The sequence below is a fragment of the Scleropages formosus genome, chromosome 4 (genome assembly GCF_900964775.1).
Source record: "Scleropages formosus chromosome 4, fSclFor1.1, whole genome shotgun sequence".
NCBI lineage: Eukaryota > Metazoa > Chordata > Actinopteri > Osteoglossiformes > Osteoglossidae > Scleropages > Scleropages formosus.
In genome coordinates this window covers 34,605,202-34,624,387 of record NC_041809.1, presented here as the reverse complement: position 1 = coordinate 34,624,387, position 19,186 = coordinate 34,605,202, and the positions used below count along the sequence as shown (strand labels likewise).

The following is a 19,186-nucleotide window of genomic DNA, read 5'->3' as shown; positions in this document are numbered from 1 at the left end:
GGAGAGTCAGGAGAAAGCTGGCAGACGGAGGGGAGGTAAGAGGAAGGACCGACAGTCCCTCACTGCTGTAGACATGCGGAACTATGGACTGACTGTGTCTCCTGTCTTTAAAAATGGGTTCTGAGCATCTCTTCAGCTGGCGTTAGTGTGTGTGTGTGTCTCTACTGGCTCCCAGAAGACATTCCAAAGCCTTAACTAATTAATCACTTCATTCAGATTTGCACTATTGAGCAAGGTGACTTACAATGTTAAATAATCAACTTTATAACAATTTACAAATTTCCATAGCAGGATATTATTACTGCATTAACTCAGGGTGAGGGAGTCAGAGGGGGATTCAAACCAACAACCTTTAGATGATTAGAAAAGTGTTCTTAGCACAACAACAATAATAATAATAATGAAATAATGATAAACTATAATTATATAGGGGGGTGCAGTGGTGTAGTGGGTTGGACCAGGTCCTGCTCTGCAGTGGGTCTGGGGTTCGAGTCCCGCTTGGGGTGCCTTGCGACGGACTGGTGTCCCGTCCTGGGTGTGTCCCCTCCCCCTCTGGCCTTCCGCCCTGTGTTGCCGGGTAGGCTCCGGTTCCCCGTGACCCCGTATGGGACAAGCGGTTCAGAAAATGTGTGTCTGTGTGTGTGTATAATCATATACTGTATAACAGTATAATATTATAATATAAGGATATATAATAATGTGTGATAATTATAATAATTATAATAATTAACCACTGTGCCATGCTACACCTGGCATGGGAACACTTTAACATTGAAATAATTTGGATAAATGGAGTCTTGCTACAAAAATATTTCAACACCATCGGCTGCTGTGAAAGTGAAGAGAGCAAAGTTAAAAGCTGCTGTAAGTGTGTATCCATAGAGAGTTTTCAATGAAAATACAGCACGCAAATGTGTAATATTTGTCTTTTTTTGGGGATGGGATTCGAACCCACCCAATGGTTGTGGGTTTGAATCCCATCCCCAGCTGTAGTACCCTTGATCAAGGTAGTTTCCCGAAATCACTCCAGTAAAATTACTCAGCTGTATAAAAGGGTAAATAATTGTAAGCTTAACATTGTAAGTTGCTTTGGAGAAAAGTGTCAGCTAAATCAAAAATGTAACTGCAAAAAAAAAGGGACAAAACCTCCAACGTACAGTGTCCGAGTTAACGGAGGTGTGTGAAACAGCACTCAGTGAGGATGTTGTGCAGGTAAAGTTGTAACTGAAACTATGATTATTCATCTCCTGCGTCACATTGTTGCTCCAGCTCTGCTCCCAATACACCCTGGTGTTCTTCCACTCCACGACTTTGTTCTTTGTCTTCATGATGCTCATCTCTCCCCTGATCTTCTCATCTCGTTTCTCCACTACCCAGCCCCCCCCCCACGAATGTCTGTTTTTTGAGTCATTTTCTTTCTGCTTTATGTGAAGACAGTGGTTCCGGAGTATCGCTCATTTCCCGTTTCGATCTCTAGAGATGAAGCCTTGAACTTTACAAGGAATAATAATGTTTTACGTTTAATGTTTTAATAATGTTTATTAGAGTCATTATTATAATATTATAATAGAGTCGGGGGGTGCGGTGGGCAGTGGGTTGGACCGAGTCCTGCTGTCCGGTGGGTCTGGGGTTCGAGTCCTGCTTGGGATGCCTTGCAACAGACTGGCGTCCTGTCCTGGGTGTGTCCCCTCCCCCTCCGGCCTTCCGCCCTCAGTTGCCGGGTTGGGCTCCGGTTCCCCGCAACCCCGTATGGGACAAGTGGTTCAGAAAATGTGTGTGTGTGTGTGTGTGTGTATAATAGAGTCATTTCAACGAGGACGAGGAAATGACCATGGCACAATGCTGGTGACCCTTCAGTCATTTCCTGAATGAAAGAAACTGGAAAGAAAGGTTGTGAGAGGACATGTGTTCAATCCCTGCTCAGTCTGTGTGGAGTTTACATGTTCTCCCTGTGTCTCTGTGAATTTCCTCTGGGTGCTCTGGTTTCCTCCCACACCCCAAAGACATGCTGTTCAGATTCCCCCATAGTGTGTGAGTGACAGAGAGTGTGTGTGTTCCACTGATGTATGGGTGAGTGACCCAGTGTATCTAGCAGTGTAAATCACCGCAGTGAATAAGGTGTGTGGGCTCATAACACTACATAGAGTTCATTGGAAGTTGCTTTGGAGAAAAGTGTCTGATAAATAAATAAATGTAAATGTAAAGGGGAGGGTCCATTCAAGCTTTTAACAAACTTGTTAAGACTGTTCTTGTACAAGGAAGTACCCAGGATGAGTAAACTCAACCTCAACTGAGCGCATATTTTGAAAGGTCTAGAAATGCAAATAAAAATCTTGTTCTGGTTTGAGCAACAATACTTGAGGAATATAAAAAACAAAAGGTAGGAGGAAGGAGAGTCATTCCAGGGGATATCCAGCAGATGGTGGTCATTAACTGTCCCTGGGTGGCTTCATTTCCAGAAAGTCTGCTGTGCACTTTACATTGACAATGTTTCACTTAGCAGATGCTTTTCTCCAATATGATGTGCAGTTGTTGCCAAAAATATTAGCACCTTTGCACTTTTTTGCAAATACAATGTTCTCTAAAATGTTTAAATTAACAAACCTCTTATAAACAACCCTTTGCTTATGACCTGGAACTTTACATATCCTTTTAAGTCAGAAAATCAAAAGAAATGACACTGGAAAAATGTTGACACCCCAAACTCAATTTTTGGAAGCACAGCCTTTGGTGAAAATATCTGCAGTCAATGACTTGGGCTTCCTGCACCTCTGGACTGGCAGTTTGGCCCACTCTTCTTGTGCAAACTACTCCAGTTTCCCCTGATTTGCATGGAATATCCCAGAATACAAAGATTCAATCTAGATTTTATACATTTCTCAACAAAAGTATCCACACCCGTTAGGTTTGGTCAGGGGTCTGAATAGTTTTGCAAGGTGCTACATTTACACATATTCATTTATCAGCCACTTTTCTCCGAAGTGACGTACATCTCATAGAAAATACAATGTGTTCATTACATGAGCAGGAAGAGACACTTAGATGCAGACATGTGATTCTTAAGTGCAGTTGGTGTGTTTCTTTCCACCATATGAACCGATGTCCATCACACGAGTAGCTGTATAAAACTCAGAATATCGACTATTCCTGATCATCTTCTTAGTAATATATATATATTTCTTGAGATACATATAAACATTTATGCTACATTACAGGAGTAGCTGCGTAAAGGTTTATCCAGGCATCATCTTAAATTTATACTGCATGAACATTTACACCTTACGTGAACTTAAGAGATGATGGGCAAAGTGAGTCTGGAAGAGGTGAGTTTTAAGACCCTTGAAATGTGACAGAGATTCAGCAGTTCTGAGTGAGAGGGGAAGGCTGTTCCATCACAACGGAGCCAGAAGCGAGAACCTCCATGCTTTGTGCACTATACATTGTATATACGTGGTCAGTCAGAAACGACATAGGGCGGCGTTTTCATTACGTGAATTTTTCTGTGCTTCAGTGCCACATTTGACCTGTGATTACAGACATGAGAAATGAACCACAAAATGCACCTTGCAAGAATTGCCATCCATTTTTAACCACCTGTCTTTTCTCCATGTGGAGGAGCTGTCCAGCAGTTCATCTACTTTCAGTAATTTTATTTCTACAGAGGCACAAAGTGCAAACATTACCTGCTATAAAAATTAGTTGTTAATAGTCGACACTGCTCGTTTTCTACCTTACCAGTACCCTTGAGCAAAGTACTTACTCCTAAAACGGCCCTGCTGTATAAATGTGAAAATATCTATAGGTCGACAGTGTCTAGTTGGTATGGTGCAGCACGGTAGAACAGTGCATAGCCCCTGGGTAGTGTGAGAGGGCATGGGTTCGATCCCTAATCAGTCTGTGTGGAGTTTGCATGTTCTCCCTGTGTCTCTGTGGGTTTCCCCTGGGTGCTCTGGTTTCCTCCCACAGTTCAAATACATCCTCTTCAAGTTCACCCATAGTGTGTGAGTGACAGAGAGAGTGTGTGTTTCACTGATGTATGGATGAGTGACCCAGTGTAAGCAGTGTAAGTCACCGCGGTGAATAAGGTGTGTGGGCTGATAACACTACATAGAGTTCATTGGAAGCCGCTTTGGAGAAGAGCATCTCGTAAATCAATGTTATGTGTTGTTTTGGAGAAAATGTCAACTAAACGAGTTAATGTGGCAGAGGAATCTCCTCTGTAAAGAATACAGTTTTGATGATATAATTATTAATTCTCTCACCTGTAGCTCATGAACCCATGAAACAGAAATGCTGGTTACAAGTACATGCAAGTAACTACTTGGTAAATACAAGCAATTACTGGTAATTGTAAAACATTTCAAACCATAATGAAAATGAGGTGGTGGTTAAAGCTGCTGCCTTTGGCCCTAAAGGTTACAGCAGTAAATGAATAAATGAGAAGGAAAACCTCAAGTTCTCCATGTTGGGCTTCAGCGTAAAGAAAATTTTACGACTACTATTTCTACATTTTTGCAGAAATCCCAAGTAGTTCTTTATTTCCCTAATTTGGGAGACTTGTTTAAATAACACACTTCCACATTGCATGTGTTAACATGGAAAATGTGGCAACATTCGGGAATTTTCAAAGATCCCTCTTTCGCCCTTCGCGTTTCTTCTCCAGTGCCGCAATAATTTTTGGCTATTGTTGAATCCGAAGGAGTCTAACTGCTGTCACAATGCAGTTATCCTTCAGCCGAAACCGAATTACCCTTTAACGGGCGTAGATCGACACACAATAACCACATTTGTAAAACCACATTAACTGAGGTATGCGCCAGCGTTATTAAATAAGGAACTTCTCATGAATACGCCAAATTGTGCTTGTTTGTTTTGTTCTTAATAGACATTAAAACACAAAAATGGCTTTTAGAAATGTTCGTTAGGGTTATCAGACATAATCGCCGGACGCTCTCATTGCTCCCGTTCCTCTCGTTATTTCCGTTCGGTTTATTGCTACATGGTACCTCCCCCCCATGGTCTCTGCCCGGTATCTCCACTTCATTGTTCTATGTCCATTCCTGAACCACGTTTAATGCCTTGAAGAATTTATGACATTATTTTAATGGCTTCCTTGTATTAGTAGCTGAGGCCGTTTTTATTTTCCCGGTTGTGTTTCTGCGGATACGCCAAGGTTTCTTGGCCGGAGGACAGGCACGACTGCTCCCTGCCCCTCTCCCCGCTCCCTTAAGGGGACAGATTGCTGTTCTGCTGCTCCAGTCCGTGACTTCCGCAACCCAGGATGATGGCGAAGGCCCGGCGAAAGGTTGTTTTGAAAAACACGTACAGGATGGGATTGAGGGCAGAGTTGGAGTAGCCCAGCCACAAGACGAGCTCTATGGTCCAGGAGCTGACGTGGTATCCGTGGAGCGGGTACACCGTGTTGGTGCTAAAGAAGGGCAGCCAGCACAGTAGATATGCTCCCATGATGATGCCTAGGGTCTTAACAGCTTTCATCTCCAACCTTGCGCTGAGGGACGTTTGGGCTTCGGAGCGATTCTGATCTTGGTCCATCTGGCGCACTTGGTTCTCCATGGTGCTGATCCGCTGCGCCTGCTTCTGAGCCGCACGGAAGATCTTCCAATAGGCGGTGACCATGACGGATGTGGGCAGGATAAAGCTCGGCGTTAAGGGCAGCCTGGCAGTGGGGGGGGGTTCACCATGAGGGTGCACGTTGCGGGAGCTTGTGCCCCCGGTTTCTCCGACAGGGTGTGGGCACGCAGACCCAGGGTCACGACCAGGACGGACACCATCACGTAGCGCAACGGGTTGCGCACGGCCAAGTAGCTGTCCAACGCGATGCAGCACAGGTTGAAGATGGAGGCAGAGCAAAATGTGACATCCAGCAGCACGTGAGCCGGGCGGAAGGGTCTTCTGAGCATCCAGTGGGCCACCGAGCGCACCAGGCTCAACGGTATCACCAGCGCCCCCACCAGGAAGTCGGCCACAGCCAGAGAGACAATGAAGACGTTGGTGGGCGTGTGCAGAGGGCGAAAATACGCCACGGGCACCACGGCGAGGAGGTTTCCCAGCGTTGCCGAGATAGCGATGAACACCAGCACGAGCAGGAGGCACACCTTCATCGCCGTGCTGTTGCAATGTCTCGCGGTGCAGTTGCTGAAGTTGTCCTCCGTTAGATTGCTGGGAAAATCATCCTCCTTTCAGAATAAGTGACATGCACTCATCGGGTGTCAGAGGTAATCCTCCACGAGGAGCTCAGCGACCAGGACGGGGAAAGCCATGTGCTTCCACATAAGAACTCTTTCTTTTGCTCTTTATCTCTGGCTGTGTTTAATTTTGACGCAAATCACTCTCCAGTTATGGTCTGGATCTCATTTTGCGTACAGACGTGTGAATCGTTTACCGGAACGCATTTGGAAATGCGCTGCGGGACACCCACTAGCACATGTAACGTCTCGTCCAGTCACAGAAAACTGGATAATGTTCTCCAGTGGGGATAAACTCATTGGCTCAGCTCTAGTAACATCCTTCCAACCAAACACGCATGGAAAGCGGTGCTGACAAACCCCTTCTCCTCCTTCTCCTGCCTTGGAAGCCATGCATGTGGTTGCCATGAATTGGCCTTGACTCTGTGATACATCCATCCAACCATCTTGAACAGAGATATGTCTGCAAGTTGAGTTTTATTGGCATAGCAGACATGGAGCCCTGTTCCCAGCAGAGTGAAATAGAGTAGAGTTGTGCACAGAATGATCCTTTCCACAGCCAAGGCTCAGGAAGCAGCGATAATGCCCAAACATTGGAGAAGCAAGCCAGCTGACAGCTGAGGAGAGGAAAACAAAAAGCTCCCAGCAACAGAGAAGGGCAGAAAACCTAAACCTGTTGGGGTTCCAAGTACCAGTCGCTGCCCACCCCTCTTGGAACCCCAACAGCTAGGCTACAAATACAGGTGGTCCCCGATTTACGAAGGGGTTACGTTGCGCGAAATCGTAATTCGAAAATGCATTCAATACACCTAATACACACTTTGGCAGACTGGGCGATGCGGATCGCTGCCTCTGTCCAGCATCGCGAGAAAGTATCGCTCCGCGTATCGCTTGCCTGGGAAAAGATGGAAATTCGAAGCACGGTTTCTGCTAAATGTCTATCACCAGCTCGCCATCGTAAAGTCGAAAAACCGTAAGTCGAACCATCGTAAATCGGGGACCACCTGTACCGAATTATTTACCGTCAAACACCTTCAGCCTTATTTCTGGGCTTTAATCAAGGGCAACTAGTAATGCAGTGATTAATGCCTCTGCCTTTGAACCCAAAGGTCACAGGTTTGAATCCCAGCTACAGTACTCTGGAGTGAAGTACTTACCCTAAATTACTCCAGGAAAGTTTCTCTGCTCTATTAATAGGTAAGTACCTCAATGCTCTAAGTGGCTTCAGAGGAAAGTTTCAGATAAATGAAGAAGCTGATCTTCTGAGCTACTGCCTGTCTCACCGTGACAAACAGCAGCAGGCGTGCTCTCGTCCGTTTCTCGACTTGGGCCGTGTTCGTTACATGTTGCCAACTTCCTCTTCTGACTCAGCTTTTATGTATTAATGATCTCTAATTAGTAACTCATTAGCCTATCGCTTAACGCGTTCACTGCATTACGAATGTGCCCCATAATACCATAAACACGCCTATTTTCCTGTACTTTGTTCACGTACATCGTGGGCATTTGAGCTTCGTGTGGGCGCCCGGCACTGGAAGCGGGCAGCGTGCAAACGGGCCCCCGTGATTTCACGCTGATTACAGCACCGCCCCCACGTGCAAACCCCGGGCGGCCCTGTGCCGGGAGCCGGCGGTACACATGTGACCCGCGTGGGCCGTCGTGGGCATATTCGCCGGGTAGCCGGTCAGGCTCACGATGCGGTAAGACTGTGCAGTTTGCTGGCGAGTGCCTGGCTGACTCATTTGTGAGAAACAAGTAAAATAAATGCAACCGCTGCCGATGAACATAAAGTAAAGTAGAATTATTTTCATTTTCGCAGCTGCTTGACTCAGTCATACTGAGCATTTAATGCCCTTATGGAAAATAATTACAGGCCATATTGACCAAACAGCCTTTGCGACTGCCCGGCATGTTGCCATGGTAAACAAGTAAAAATGACCCAAGCGTACCGATAAGGAACCGCGTGCTGCTCTTCCTAGGGGAATTAGCAAAGAGAAATGTGCTCCCTGATTGGTGGAAATGGGCTAAAACAGGCTCTTAAGAAAAACGATGCCCCCGGTTTCCTCCGTTGAGTTATTATTGTAAACGTTAGTGTTTGATCGAAATATTATTCCAAGCACCTCAACTTTTCACTGCTTACCTTGTTACAGAGACAGCTGGTAGTGCTTCGATTGGTGCTGTTGCCTTTGGCTCCAAAGCTTGTAGGTTTGAATCCTCTCTCCAGTTGTAGAACCTTTAAACAATGTGCTTACCCTGGTAAAAAGCTGCCCAGCTGTCTAAATATTAGTAAGTAGATTTAGAGACAAGTGTCAGCTAAATGTGTTGCATGACTTTCTGTACCGTTTCAGGGTGGAAGCGTTTTGCTGACGGACACAACTGGAAGGTCGCACTTGGGATGTGAATCCACAACGTTCAGGTTAAGTGTCTCTCTCTTTAACTCACATGCTGCTCTACTGAATTTGGCTCCGAGGCCAGAGTGGGACATGGGACAGCTGGTGGTGTAGTAGTTGGAGTTACTGCCTTTGGAGCCAAAGGTTACAGGTTTGATCCCCAGCTCCTGCTGTAGTACCCTTGAGCAGGGTACTTACCCTAAATTACTCCAGTAAAGTTGCATAGATGGATAAATAATTGTAAGCTTGTAATTATAACCTTTGCATTCTAAGTTGCCTTGGGGAAAAAAAATAAATGTAAGACTGAGAGAAGCATCTTGTGGAAGAATCATATCAATAATTTCATGGCTGTAAACAATAAGCTGACTTTGATGTTCCCATAAGGAAATAAAGTATCTAAACATCACACATTGTCTGAACCGCTTGTCCCATACGGGGAGCCAGAGCTTAACCTGGCAATACAGTGCATAAGGCTGGAGAGGACACACCCAGGACGGGACACCAGTCCATCACAAGACACCCCAAGCAGGACTCGAACCCCAGACCCACTGGAGAGCAGGACCTGGTCCAACCTACTGTGCCACTACACCCCCTCTATCTAAACATCTTACATTTATGATGTCATAAGTTTATCTGACACTTTTCTCCAAAGCAGCTTACAATATTAAGGTTACGGTTATTTACCCAATTTACCCAAGTAATTTAGAGTAAGGACCTTGCTCAAGGGTACTACAGCTGCAAGTGGGGATCAAACTTGCAACCTTTAGATCCAAAGGCAGCAGCTCTAACTTTGTTTTTTACTTCACAGCATTACTGTGACTGTCACGTGGAAATTGTTCTGGATATGCTGTCGGTGCAGATAGTGTGAGGCTCTGCTCAAGCGTGTTGTTACACACACGCTGCAGTCGCACAGTATTGATGTTGTGCAATGAGAAGTTGCAGAATAACAGAAAAGCTTTCAGATTCTTCTCTAGATTTTTATTTATTAATATTGAATGCAACAGCTATGAACCAGGTCCACTGTGACAATTTAAGAAACGCACGTTAAAGTACACAAAATTACCAAAATAAATAAATAAGGAAAAAGCTGTCTGGTTTACATGTTTCTGCTCTCATTAATGTAAAGGTCGCACCCCCTGGAAGGCGAACGCGTCTGCGTTTTGGTGCATCGCGGCCAGATGGTCAAAGCCATTTGTGTCCCTTGAAGCGATGAATCAGTCAGTTGAAATCTCTGTTGAGGGTATCTGTGAATGTTAACCGGCAAATTCAGCCCCGGGAGGTCAAGTGTGCTGTGATACACTGATCTGAGCCACGAAATTAAGCAAGTACACAAAGCTAGAGTATGGCGATGAGGCTTCTGCTCTCCCGCCACGTGTTATCCAGGAAAGTGACCAGGAACTGGAAGCACACAGTTCACAACTTTAACATTTGCAGAGGGAAAACACACATAAACATCAAACGTGATGTCCGCAGCACCATTACCCAAGATCCCTGCTCTATTACATTTATTTATGTAACAGACACTTTTGTCCAAAGCAACTTCCAACAAACTCTATGTAGTGTTATCAGCCCAAACACCTTATTCACCATGGTGACTTACACTGCTAGATACACTACTTCCACTGGGTCACTCATCCATCCATCAGTGGAACACACACTCTCTCTCTGTCACTCATACACTATGGGGGAACCTGAACAGCATGTCTTTGGACTGTGGGAAGAAACCAGAGCATCCAGAGGAAACCCACACAGACTGATTAGGGATCGAACCCATGTCCTCCCGCACCATCCAAGCACTGTGAGACAACAGCCCTACTCGCTGTGCTGCCATACCATCTGTATTAGGCAGGAAGGTATCGCATTTTCTTTTCTTGGGAGTCAGTCCCGTTCAACCCGTGTTCAGCCCCTACACTGTGGACCTGGCCGTTGGGAAGAGCGAAGCTCGACTCGGATGCGTCGTGGAAAATCGAACTTGTCCCGCTGTGTTCATCAATGCTCTCATCCGAGGAGCCCCCGAAAGGGTCCCATTGGCTCCCCATGGAGCTCCCAGGCAGGGGGGAGGAGGGCGGCCAGCTGTGCAGCCCGCTTTCCTCAAAGCCCGGCTCCAGGCTGTTGCTCGCGCACCCGGGGCTGGCCTCGGCGGAGGACAGGGTCCGCTGGCTCCCGTTGAGGCAGGCCGAGTGTTCGTCCAGGGACTCCTTGTGCTGCCGGCTGGCGGGGGCCAGGCGGGGGCTGCGGTGGTCGTAGGCGGCCCAGTCCGGGCGCTTCCTTCGCCGACACTGGCACCTTAGGATGCGGACGAAGGCCTGATGGAACTCCCTGTTGTAGCAGGGGTAGATTATAGGATTCAGGCAGCTGTTGAAATAGCCCAGCCAGAAGATCACTTTGAAACAAGTGTCCGGGGGGCGCAAACTCCTGTTGAAAGACCCTGGAACAAAGGGAAGTAACACCGCGTTAAAATGCACAGCGCTCTTTATCCACGTGCTTATTGTACTGTCCAACACATGGCAACACTTTCTACGCCGAGAGGTGTTTCTGCTCGCCTGCAACTGCTCACCTCACACCTGATGCGAGCAGGACGTCGTAAAAAGAAATGGCCCGCGTGAAAACGATGTAGAGATATTAAACGTAACCATTCGCGTTTATGCTTGCTTCCAGAAACTGCCGCGCGCTCTGTCCTGCCGATGAGCGAATATATATTTCCGAATCCTTTCGTCCACAATTTCCAAGGCAAGAATTAAGGTCTCAGCGCATCATCGCAGCAGCAGCCTTGTAGGGACACAGGGTTTCATCTTTTCCCTGTAAACCTTTGAACAGCATCTCAGACACGGTCTGAGCACAGCGCCGCAACGGTGGTCCGTGCAGCAGTCCAGCCAAGTGCTTCTACCTGGTTACATTTACATACATTTACATGTATTCATTTATCAGACGCATTTCCCCAAAGCGACGAACATCTCATAGAAAATACAACGTGTTCATTACATTAGAAGGAAGAGACACTTGGATGCAGACGTGTGATTCTTAAGTGCAGTTAGTTTGTTTCTTTCCACCATATGAACCAACGTTCATCACAGGAGTAGCTGCGTAAAACTCAAAATATCGACGATTCCCGATCACCTTCCTAGTAATTTTTTTTTTTGAGATACATATAAACATCTACAGCTGCGTAAAGGATTGGGATAATCTTAAATTTATAGTGCATGAACATTTATGGTTACCATCACCTCTTGCTGAGAACTTGTTTCTTAAAAACATCACCGGTGAAAGAGTGGAGCAAAGATAGTCTCCAGTTATTGTTTCTCAGGCATAGCTAATAAATTTAATGAACTAAATGGACTAACTGGGGCAAGAGAGTGCGTGGGAGTCAAATTTTTGCTTTATATTCATAGCCCTTCTTAAAGTTACCTATATATTTTGTCAGCTTTACACGCCTGAGCAACTGAGCAGCATCTTTTAGTGTCACTATCCTCAGCTTTTTAACACACTGTGAAGCAAGAGATTTGGCCAGGGGTCAACATGTGAGCTTCAAAAAAAAAAAAAAAATTACATACATACACATGGATAGATATATATATGTGTGCGTGCGTGTAATATTTAATTTTTTTAAAGTTTGCATGTTGACTTGTATATACAGTATATGTATATACACTGTACATATGTATTTATACACAGAACAATCAAGAAAAAATGAACATGCAAAAGAAAAGTCGGTTTACCCCATAATAATTTGGTGCCCTTTAGCATCAAAGTTTTAAGTTTATCACTTGCTTACATCTCACTGGAAGAACTGTGGCCCCTTCCTCTTTTTGAAAGTGCTTCAGATCAGTTATGTTTTTTGGGGATTTGTTTATAAGAAGTAATCTCGAGGTCCCAACACAACATCTCAACAGGGTTCAGGTCTGACCCGTTACATTTATTTATTTCTTCTGACATGTTTGTCCAAAGTCACTCACAGTTATTTCCCCATTTATACAGCTGGGTAATTTTACCAGAGCAATTTAGGGTAAGTACTTTGCTCAAGGGTACTACAACAGGAGGTGGGATTCAACCATGCAACCTTAGGGTCTAAAGGCAGCAGCTCGAACCACTTCACTACCAGGTGCCCCAATCCCCCCTTCTTTTCTCTTCCAGCTGCAGAAAACCAGGGTGCTTCAGATCATCATCCTGTCACGCGAACCACTTCCAGGTGAACTTTACCTTATTATTGGTTGAATAAATAATGACAAAGTAAAATCTGTGGTGCGTTTCTGGTCACACGAGGTGCGATACATCTACTGTCGAGACCTGGTGATCAATGGATGAGTGTTATTTATATCCTATTATGTAAAACCACAGAACCGATACAGGTTTACTTTGTTTTTTCACACGACGTGCTTTCAAGCAGATGTTCCGAACTCCTCGAATGTACCGCTCAGAAGTCTTTGTTTTCGGATTCACCGAATTTGATAACTAAAGTTATCCGCTCCATAACAGCTTCTTTGCTGGAGTGTGTTTTCGCAGCAGCATTTTTCCCTGCTTCCGTCCCACTCATCCCAGACTCCCGGGAAGGTCACCGACATCCATAATTCAAAGCTCTCCGTGGTTTTGTAGGCAAACCGGTTCCGACGGATTTAATAACCCGTACGCATTTTTTTTGCACGCTGCCCTCCATCTGAACATGATCATCTTGTTTTTGGCTGTTTCTAACTTTACAGTGTGGTGGTGACCCGCTGTGACATGTCACACTGCACACTTGTACGCTGCGGTGTCCTCCAGGAAGAAGACATGAGATGCGATGTACTCATGTCAACACAGATCTCATCACCCCACGGTCACGTGTTTCAACTTTAAAAAAAAAAGAAGAAAACCACTCAAAACTTCAGTTAGAAAAGGGTCAACCTCCAGCCCTGGGAGACCGTACTTCCATCTGAGACTGTCTGGGTCTTAGAGCCCAAAGGCCCGTCTCCCGGCATGAGACGTTGAGATTATGATCATCACAAGGATTCAATCAAAGCTCCCTTGCAGTGGTAATTCTCTGTTCCAAGAATCATTGGAAAAGCAGCTTGATCTCTTGGCATCGGTCCAAGGAAATACAAAAAAAAGACTTTCTTATCAAACAAAACGTGAATTATAATGATTGCTGAGTATGATATGAGATATGGGACTTCATGTTCAAAGCCTGTCAGCCTTCGTGTTTTGTTGACTTGTTTGGTTTTACATGAGTGTTGAGAAACTTGACCGAGGTGGGGGGTTGGGGAGGGTTGGGGAGGGTCTGTGGTCATCCAACTTCAGCCTCCAAAAAAAAAAAATCAGCTCCAGCAGGTTTACGCAAGACCATAAACTGGACACTTTTTTAGACATTTGGAGCCAGAGACTTAAAAAGCATGTTTAAATTTTGGGAAGTTTTGGAAAAGATTGGTAGTTTGCAGTACAAACTGGCGTGCGCTCTTATGGTTATACGTGTTACGGTTATGCGACAGTGATGTTTTGACAAATACATGTTTTTAACAGCAATTTCGTGTCACACATTTTCAGAGACACCACCTCCTCACGCATCCTCACCACTCCTCTAATGGACATGGTCCATTGCTCTCACTACTCCTACCCAGATCCAGTTAATGCCAGGCCTGCACCTCTCTTGCCAGAGTCCTCTCTCCCTATTCTGTCCCATCATCTGGTACAGCTGGTAGCGTAGGGGTTGGAGCTGCTCCCTTTGGACCCAAAGGTTGCTTGTTTGAATTGCACCTCCAGCTGTAGTACCCTTAAATGAGGTCTTTACCCTAAATTGCCCAACTATAGAAATGAGTAAATAATTGTAAGTTTCTTTGTAGAAAACTGTCAGCTAAATTTAAAAAAAAAAAAAAAAATGTGATTGTCATGTTCCAAAGTTAGGGTTACCAGAAAGTGTGGAGGGAATGTTATCTTCCTGGCTTAAGAAGCCCCTCTATTCACCAGGTAATCTACTATTCTGTAAGACAGAACTATTAAAATATATTCAAATACTAAATACAGAATGACAGCTTATGCTGAAAGACTGCAGCAGTGCAGCTCAGAGATAACACCGATTACGAGTATTTATTCTTCTAACACTTTGTTTACAACTAGCACATGAACCGCAAAAAAAAAAAAAAAATCCCTTGACCTGAATAGCGATGTGAAAATGTCATTTAGAAGTGATATATTTTTGTTCTGTTCAGGTAAACAGCTAGATTGTTTAACACAGAGAATATCTGTTAACCCGACGTGTGATTTAGCATATGTTCATTTAGTGACTAAGATGCGATGCATTGCGATTGCAGCCAGAGTGAGAGCAGCTCGGCGATAAATCTTGCAAAGCAATAAAGAAAATGCATTCCACTCTGTTACACTGTGAAAATTTGTGTGACCAGATAAAAACTTTAAGAAGCATCCATGTGACCCTTGGTTCACCATGAAAGCATCATTCGTGCTTTTTCAGCCCCTCCGTCTGCAGCCCGGATGAGAACTGCATCCAGGACCACGAGACGCAGAGTTAGAGGAGGTGTTTGCCTTTGTCACATTGCTGCCTGCTACTCTGTTGTACCGAATTCTTTTACAGTGTTAAAACCACCTCATTAATGTTATAATTTGATCTTTAATATATTAATTTAGGTGGGGGGCACGGTGGCGCAGTGGGTTGGACCGGGTCCTGCTCTCCAGTGGGTCTGGGGTTCGAGTCCCGCTTGGGGTGCCTTGCGACGGACTGGCGTCCCGTCCTGGGTGTGTCCCCTCCCCCTCCGGCCTTACGCCCTGAGTTGCCGGGTAGGCTCCGGTTCCCCGTGACCCCGTATGGGATGAGCGGTTCTGAAAATGTGTGTGTGTGTGTGTGTGTATATTAATTTAGCTGACACTTTTCTCCGAAGCAACTTACAATGTTAAGCTACTAACCATTATTGACCTGTTTCTATAGGCTGGGTATTTCCAGTGAAGAACTTTTTCTAGGGTTAGTACCTTAGTCAAAGGTACTACAGCTGGAGGTGGGATTTGAACCTGTGACCTTTATGCCAAAAGGTAGCACTTCTGACCACTACACTGTCATATTTAAGTCTGAGAAGGTCTATGAAGTTGTAGGAATACTCAATAGCTATTGGAAACTGCATGTTCTGTGCAGGGTTGCAGTGGTCTGGTGCCTATCCTGAAAGGGTAAAGTGAGGGTGCAAGATAGGAAAGGGGTGTGGTGTAGTGGGTTTGTCTGGGTCCTGCTCTCTGCTGGGTCTGGGGTTTGAATCCTGCTTGGGGTGCCTTGTGATGGGCTGGCGTCCTGTCCTGGTTGTCCCCCCCCCCCCAAGCCCTATGACCTGTGTTGCTGGGTTATGCTCCGGTTTGCTGTGACTGCACTTGGGACAACTGGTTCCAGACTGTGTGTGTGCTAGATAGGGTGCTTATTACACTGAGTACACCCTGGGTGATATGGTAGTCCACTGCAGGACCATGTGCACACAGAGAGAACATCTTAAAGTCACCACTTTATCTGAAACAAGTATCATTGGACTGTGAGAGGAAACCAGAGCACTTGCAGCAAACCCAAACTAACAGAGGGAGAACAAGCAAGCTCTGCACAGATTAAATGTGCATCAGATTTAAGCCTCATCTCACAGCCCGGGGGTCTGAGGCCCTTGTTCAAAACAAGCTGTAATTTGCTCTAATGCATTTTACCTTTTTTTTTTTTTCTTAACAGTTATAAAATTAAAAAAAGAGTGAATTTCTGATATTATCCATACACTGTTGGCAATGTCCTTTGTGTCTTTATTAATTGCTTTTCTTTTTTATTAACCTTATTTAGCCGACACCTTTGCTGAAGGCAGTTTACAATGTTAATCACCTTTACACCGTTTTACCCATTTATACAGCAGTGTTTTATTACTGTATCGTTCCAGGGGATTTAAAACAGGAACCTTTGTTTTGCCCAATGAGAAGTCCACCTGTTGTCCCTTCCCTTGCATTATCTCTCTGTGTTTCCCCTTCTCAACTAAACAGGCCGTGTTTACAAAGTTACACTGGCAGCCTTGTCATTTTTACACCAGTTCAGCAGTGCAGCTTCATTGATTATGAATATTTATCCTAAAAGCACTTCATTCTCAGCTGGACTTTTAAGAACCTCAGAGTTCATGACAAGAAAATGAAGATAAATTGTTGCTCTGCCATAATTAATCTATAAATAAGAATGATTCATTCACCCCAGTCCAAGTGCTTTTCTATTACATTCCTGGAATATTATTTCTCTCATCCTTAGATTGGATTCAGCTGTCGAGTTTTAAATGTTCAGGCATTTATCTCACTGATGACTTCATATAACCTTAACAGGGAAAAATGTCAGTCATCACGACTCTTCACAAAAACATAGTTTTTCGCTTCATTATAAATAACGGGATGAACTCGGAGAACAGTGATTAAGCAGATGAACTTTATGCAAGTTTATAAATACTTCTCAGTGGGAATGTAGTAAATATAACGGGTATATTACAAACCTAAAGACAAAAATGCAATTATATATATATACATATTTGTCTAGATTTATAGTATGTGTGAAAAATATGATATATAGTACATAAAAATATTATATATGACAGGTATATATTTAGTTACATATAATGTTATATTTAGATATAACAAATATCATATATCTATAAATTGCGCAAAGCCGGTAATTAGCAACTTTGTGCGGTGGGCATGTGTTCGCGGGTGGGCTACCCAAGGACGAGGGATCGCCACCTACCCATGGGGAGCACGAGGAAGAAAGGCAGCCAGCAGAGGATGAACATCCCCACCACGACCCCCAGCGTCTTGGCAGCCTTCTTCTCCCTGGAGAACTTGAGGAGTTTGACGGCCAGGGAGCTTTTGGCTGGATGCGCTGCGTCCTCCTGCGCCTGCGAGCTCTTGTGGTGGATCCTCAGGGTGAGCTCGTTCGAATCCATCCTCTCCTTCATCACACCCGCCTCCAGGTTCCTCGTGGTCCTTTTGGCCACTATGTACACCCGGCAGTACATGGCCAAGATCACAGCCAGGGGTATGTAGAAGGAGCCCAAGGAGGAGAACAGTGCGTAAAAGGGCTCCTCGGTTATGGGGCAGATCGTCTCATCCGGGGAGGGTGGCTCCTTCCAGCCAAGCAGGGGTCCGATGGAGATGACCACGGCGAGCACCCACACCCCCAGCATGGCCATGAGAGCCCTCCTCTCCGTCACGATGCTCGGGTACTGCAGCGGGTACCGCACTCCGATGTAGCGGTCGATGGAGATCACGCACAGGCTCATGATGGATGCGGTGCAGCACAGCACGTCCAGCGCCGCCCAGATGTCGCAGAAGATCCTCCCGAAGACCCAGTAGCCGAGCACCTCGAGAGTGGCCGACACGGGCAGCACCGTGGTGCCCAGCAACAGGTCGGCGATGGCCAGGTTGATGATGAAGTAGTTGGTGGGGACGCGCAGGTGCTTGTTGCACACCACCGAGAGGATGACCAGCACGTTCCCCACGACGGCGAACACGATGAAGGCGCCCAGGACCACCCCCAGGGGCACCGCTCGGGTGAGGTCCAGCGGGCTGCCCCCCGTCCCGGTGCCGGAGCCGTTGGAGCTCGAGCCCGACACGCCGCCGGTGTCCGCCGACAGTTCCGAAGAACCATTTGTCCAGCGCGCGGGGTGATCACTGTCCAAACTCATTCTGAGAGCCCGACATCTCCATTGCCACGCGCCCTGCTCGCGCCCCTCCCGTCTACATGGACGTCGTTACTGCGAAGGAGCCCCCCTGGCACCAGCCAGGACGCGTCTAATGCGCGGAAACACCTTTACGCACCAAAGCTGACATTGTTCCGCGTTGTCCCTTCTCCCCCCGAACCCACCTCGATCATTTCCCTGTTTTTCGGTCCCGGTCACCCTTTCCCGACCGCGTTTCCTCGTCCCAGTGAGCGCTCCCGTCCTCCTGCGCGGCTCCCTGCGCGCCACTGCGCACCCGAGCTCCTCGCCACTTGGGTCCCAGCCCTGAATGACGGGTAGCGCGCACGTAGAGCGCGCCGCAGCCTGTACGGCCACATCCCACCATCTCACATGTTCATCAGGGCAGCTAAGCACTGCAATGTTCTGGTATTATGGTCTCCTTTGTTTTTGGCTGACACTTTCCCCCACGGCGACCGACAGTTCTAGTTCTAGTTCTAGATCTAGATCAACTTTACAGCCATTTGCCCAGTTATGCAGCACGGTGTTCTTGCAGTACTCAGAGTGGGTACTCTGATCAGGGTTACTGCATCAAGACTGGCACTTGGTACAGGACCCCCGCACCCCCTTTTCTATAGCTGCACCACCTGGCAGAGATCCATCCCACCCTTACGGTCTAAATTTAACACCTGGGACAGTTTTTTCCCCGCACTTTCTTACTGTAGATCCGGCTCCAGTGCTCAGTCTCACTGGGTGAAGGTACCAGCTACTTAATATTTTAGCCCTTGAGTAAAGAAATAGTAGTCTTCTAGAAAATACCTAATTTAGCAGCAGCTGGGTATGTTTTGTACAAAGACAACCGTAAAGAAAAGGCTAAATAGTAAAGGAATGTACCCTAGTTGCTTGGAGAGCTGTCAGTGTAATGGTTAGAGATGTTGCCTTTGTA

At 46.0% G+C, this 19,186-nt stretch overlaps 1 protein-coding gene across 1 annotated transcript; it reads right to left on the bottom strand.

Moving 5' to 3' along the window:
- Nucleotides 1–9,617: 9,617 nt before the first annotated feature.
- adra1ba (adrenoceptor alpha 1Ba) lies at nt 9,618–18,944 on the bottom strand. Its single transcript, XM_029250839.1, has 2 exons — nt 17,310–18,944; nt 9,618–11,024 (listed from the first exon to the last, which is right to left on the bottom strand). The coding sequence occupies exons 1-2, from the start codon at nt 18,247–18,249 to the stop codon at nt 10,438–10,440; spliced, it is 1,527 nt and encodes a 508-aa protein (XP_029106672.1). The 5' UTR covers nt 18,250–18,944; the 3' UTR covers nt 9,618–10,437.
- Between the last annotated feature and the right edge of the window lie 242 nt (nt 18,945–19,186).